At 35.2% G+C, this 5,178-nt stretch overlaps 1 protein-coding gene across 1 annotated transcript; it reads right to left on the reverse strand.

Moving 5' to 3' along the window:
* Positions 1 to 3,606: 3,606 nt before the first annotated feature.
* LOC100921188 (olfactory receptor 6C1-like) lies at positions 3,607 to 4,563 on the reverse strand. Its single transcript, XM_003772474.1, has one exon. The coding sequence runs from the start codon at positions 4,561 to 4,563 to the stop codon at positions 3,607 to 3,609; it is 957 nt and encodes a 318-aa protein (XP_003772522.1).
* Positions 4,564 to 5,178: the final 615 nt, after the last annotated feature.

Consider the following 5,178-nt stretch of genomic DNA (forward strand, 5'->3'; position numbering starts at 1 on the left):
TGGGATAAGAACTTACTGTTTGACAAAAATTGCTGGGAAAATTGGAAACTAATATGGCAGAAACTAGGCATTGATCCATACTTAACACCATACACCAAGATAAGGTCAAAATGGGTTCATGACCTAGGCATAAAGAATGAAATTATTAATAAATTAGAGGAACACAGGATAGTTTACCTCTCAGACCTGTGGAAGGGGAAGGAATTTATGACCCAAAGAAGAACTAGAGATCATTACTGATCACAAAATAGAAAATTTCGACTATACCAAACTGAAAAGTTTTTGTACAAACAAAACTAATGCAGACAAGATTAGAAGGGAAGGAATAAACTGGGAAAATATTTTTTACAGTCAAAGGTTCTGATAAAGGCCTCATTTCCAAAATATATAGAGAATTAACTCTAATATATAAAAAATCAAGCCATTCTCCAATTGAAAAATGGTCAAAGGATATGAACAGACAATTCTCAGATGAAGAAATTGAAACTATTTCTAGTCATATGAAAAGATGCTCCAAGCCATTATTAATCAGAGAAATGCAAATTAAGACAACTCTAAGATACCACTACACACCTGTCAGATTGGCTAAGATGACAGGAAAAAATAATGATGATTGTTGGAGGGGATGCGGGAAAACTGGGACATTGATGCATTGTTGGTGGAGTTGTGAACGAATCCAACCATTTTGGAGAGTAGTTTGGAACTATGCTCAAAAAGTTATCAAACTGTGCATACCCTTTGATCCAGCAGTGTTACTACTGGGATTATATCCCAAAGAGATTATAAAGAAGGGAAAGGGACCTGTATGTGCACGAATGTTTGTGGCAGCCCTCTTTGTAGTGGCTAGAAACTGGAAACTGAATGGATGTCCATCAGTTGGAGAATGGCTGAATAAATTGTGGTATATGAATATTATGGAATATTATTGTTCTGTAAGAAATGACCAACAGGATGATTTCAGAAAGGCCTGGAGAGACTTACATGAACTAATGCTGAGTGAAATGAGCAGGACCAGGAGATCATTATATACTTCAACAACAATACTATATGATGACCAGTTCTGATGGACCTGGCCATCCTCAGCAATGAGATCAACCAAATAATTTCCAATGGAGCAGTAATGAACTGAACCAGCTACGCCCAGAGAAAGAACTCTGGGAGATGACTAAAAACTATTATATTGAATTCCCAATCCCTATATTTATGGCCACCTGCATTTTTGATTTCCTTCACAAGTTAATTGTACAATATTTCAGAGTCTGATTCTTTTTGTACAGCAAAATAACAGTTTGGTCATGTATACTTATTGTGTATCTAATTTATATTTTAATATATTTAACATCTACTGGTCATCCTGCCATCTGGGGGAGAGGGTGGGGGGTAAGAGGTGAAAAATTGGAACAAGAGGTTTGGCAATTGTTAATGCTGTAAAGTTACCCATACATATAACCTGTAAATAAAAAGCTATTAAATAAAAAAATTTTAAAAATAATAAAATTAAATTAAATTAAATTTTAAAAAATAAATAAAGCCCTAAAGATCAGTGAAAAAAACAACAACAAAAAAAGAAATGTTATATGAGTAGATGAGAAACTCGTAATATAGGAAAAACAAAAGATATCTATCAGATGTGCAATGTGCTTTAATCATGCCTTAGTGATTTCATGAGTGATCTAGGAGGAAATCCAGCATGTTGTATCAAGTTCCTATAAAACTTTTGGGAGTATATGGGCAAGAATCACACAAAATGGGCAGGCTTGGATGGATGGCACTCTGCATCATGGGCAGAAATGTCCAAATTGAGATTACAAATTCATTTGAGCATTTGAGTAAGAATAGCAATCTTCCACTAAACAAACAATTGTATCTATATATGGAGGTAACTTTGCCATCTTGAATGCTATGGTAGTATAACATAAGTTCTGACAGAGTTTATGTTCTATAATTCCAGGATCTATTAAAATCAGGATGATTTGTATTAAAGTCTTCACAATGGACATATTATCAGCTGTAAAACAGGTAGAAAATAGTTATTAATTTTTGGAAGGGGCCACAGCAACTAAAAGTTCATTTCTTCAGGCATAGAAGTAATTTGAAATAAATTTATACAGGAAATATCTATATCCAAAAACCAATGAACCAATAAGAATTTACAAACTACCTTGTTTGTGTGAGACATTCTCTGTAGTTCAAGAAATATAATGACAGAAAATTAAGTAGTTTCTATCCTCAAAGAGCTTACATTCCCTTGAAGAGACAACATGTATATGAACAAATGTATACAAATAAAAATACAAGAAAATTTTGGTGGCAGAAATTAATTTGTAAATTTAAAAAATCTTTTAACATTGATATATCAGAAATATAATGACAAAGCAATATGTGGAAGGTGACAAAATATTGAGCAGTCAAAAAGTTATCAAACTGTGCATAACCTTTGATCCAGCAGTGTTTCTACTGGGCTTATATCCCAAAGAAATCTTAAAGAAGGGAAAGGGACCTATATGTGCACCAATGTTTGTGGCAGTTCTCTTTATAGTAGCCAGAAACTGGAAAATGAGTGGATGCCCATCAATTGGAGAATGGCTGAATAAATTATGTTATATGAATGTTATGGAATATTATTGTTCTATAAGAAATGACCAGCAGGAGGATTTCAGGAATGCTTGGAGAGACTTACATGAACTGATGCTGAGTTGTAATGGGCTGAGGTTTGAGTTGATGCACTGAGGTCCCAAGTACGTGAGGCTAAATAATAATTGGGCTATACTCTATTAATATACATGATTGGATAAAGAATGGTCCCTGCCCACTCTCTGTGCAAGTCCTGATGTGTTGTATAGGAAATGACGATTTTGGTGGGTGGAGGCAGAGAGGGACACAGGAAGAGAAGCTGGGAGAGATTAGGCCTGGGTTCGAGACTCTGAGCTGCTGGTTGTGTGGCTGCTGGTCGAGCTAGCTTCTTGACTCAACTGCATACATTGCTATCGCTGATTCTCTTCCACCTCCGATCCTTCTTCACTGAGAATAAAGACTGACGATTTTCCCCTAACCTGAATTCCTGTCTCCTGCTGATTTAAAAATACACTATCTTCACACTGAGTGAAATGAGCAGGAGCAGGAGATCATGATATACTTCAACAACAATACTATATGATGATCAATTCTGATGGATGTGGACATCTTCAGTAATGAGATGAACCAAATAAGTTCCAATAGAGAAGAAATGAACTGAACTAGCTACACCCAGTGAAAGAACACTGGGAGATGACTATGAACCATTACATAGAATTCCCAACCCCTCTATTTTTGTCTGCCTGCATTTTTGATTTCCTTCACAGGCTAATAATACACTATTTCAAACTCTGACTATTTTTGTACAGCAAAATACCTGTTAGGACATATATGCTTTAACATACTTAACATGTATTGGTCAACCTGCCCTCATGAGGAGGGCATGGAGGGAAGGAGGGGAAAAGTTGGAACAAAAGGTTTGGCAATTGTCAATGCTGTAAAATTACCCATATATATAACTTGTAAATATAAAGCTATAAAAAAAATTGAGCAATCAGTAAGAAATCTCTATTCTTCATTACATCTTTTAAATCAGTTCAACAAATCTTTTCCTTTGTTTGAAGAAAATAAAATCTTCCTTATCATGTCCATGAAGGCTTGTTTCACTTGCTGATTCCTTAAGCTATAAATGAAGGGATTCAACATGGGGGCTACTGATGTATTAAGCACAGCAACCCCCTTGCTTAAAGAGACTCTGTCCTTTGCTGAGGGTTTGATGTACATAAAAATGCAGCTGCCATAAGAAATGGAGATGACAATCATGTGAGAAGAACAAGTGGAGAAGGCCTTTTTCCTCTGACTGACTGAAGGGATCCGTAGAATAGTTCTGATGATGTATATGTAGGAGAGGATGATTAATGCTAGTGTAAACATAAGAGTCACCACAGCCCAGGAAATACCCATTGTCTCTAAGAATTGTGTATCTGTGCAGGATAGTTGTAAGAGGGGAGAATAGTCACAGGTAAAATGGTCAATAATATTATCAGCACAATAATCAAGCTGCTGCATCAGAATGATTGCTGGAAAGATGATCATGAATGAAATAAACCATGAGCAGAAGACAAGCAATGTACAGACTCTGTTGTTCATAATTGTTGTGTAATGTAGGGGTTTGCAGATGGCAACATAGCGATCATAAGACATGGCTGCTAGAAGGTAAAATTCAGTTACTCCCAAGAGAATGAAGAAAAACAATTGAACCATGCAGCCACTGTAGGAAATAGTCTTGTCCTCAGTAATAATTGTGCCCAAGAATCTGGGAATACAAGCAGTTGTAAATGAAATTTCTAAGAAGGAGAAATTCCGGAGAAAGAAATACATTGGGGTCTGTAGATGAGAATCCTGCAGGGTGAGGATGATGATAGTCACATTGCCAGCAATGCTGAGAATGTATGCCAATACAAGGAAGAAGAAAATGACCATTTGAAGCTCTGGATCATCTGACAATCCCAGGAGGATGAATTCGGTTACCTGTGTGTGATTTTTCATGTTTGCTTTCTATCTTTTTCAGTACATCTAAAATAAAAAGAAAAGAAAAGTGAACTAAGAATATAAAGCATCAGAAAACACAGATGGGTTATACTTGAAATGATGCAGGGACAAATAATTAAAATTAATTTTTTCAATCATTCAAATACTTGTTAAATCAATGTTATGTTACTATAGTAAGCATGAAGGGGTTTTCAAAGATAAATAACATAAAAAATGGTTTAACATAATTGGGAAGATATATACCCAAATAGAATATAAGGTAGCATATAGTTAAGTACCTATATAAAGGTATTTATACTGAAATAAGTTTTTCCTAAGTACTAAGAAATAAGAAAGGGGAAGCCCTTTTATCTTAAACTTGTTATTTAAATTGATATGTAAATGTCCACCAATCTACATTTTTAGGCTTTTCTTATAATACCATCTTTTGATTATTATATCTTATTGGTTAAATGAAGGCATTTACATATTTCCCCTTTATGTTTTCATTTTTTTTTCCTTTTGCCAGTCAATTAGGGTTAGGTGACTTTCCCATGGTCACATAGCTAGGACTTGTTAAATATATAGAGGTCAAATTTGAATTCAGGTCCTCCTGACTCTAGGGCTAATACT

This window comes from Sarcophilus harrisii, chromosome 5 (assembly GCF_902635505.1).
Source record: "Sarcophilus harrisii chromosome 5, mSarHar1.11, whole genome shotgun sequence".
NCBI classification, from domain to species: domain Eukaryota; kingdom Metazoa; phylum Chordata; class Mammalia; order Dasyuromorphia; family Dasyuridae; genus Sarcophilus; species Sarcophilus harrisii.

What these genes read in the sequence shown, in the direction of transcription:
- LOC100921188 (XM_003772474.1), bottom strand. Translation starts at nt 4,563, where the DNA reads ATGAAAAATCACACACAGGTAACCGAATTCATCCTCCTGGGATTGTCA.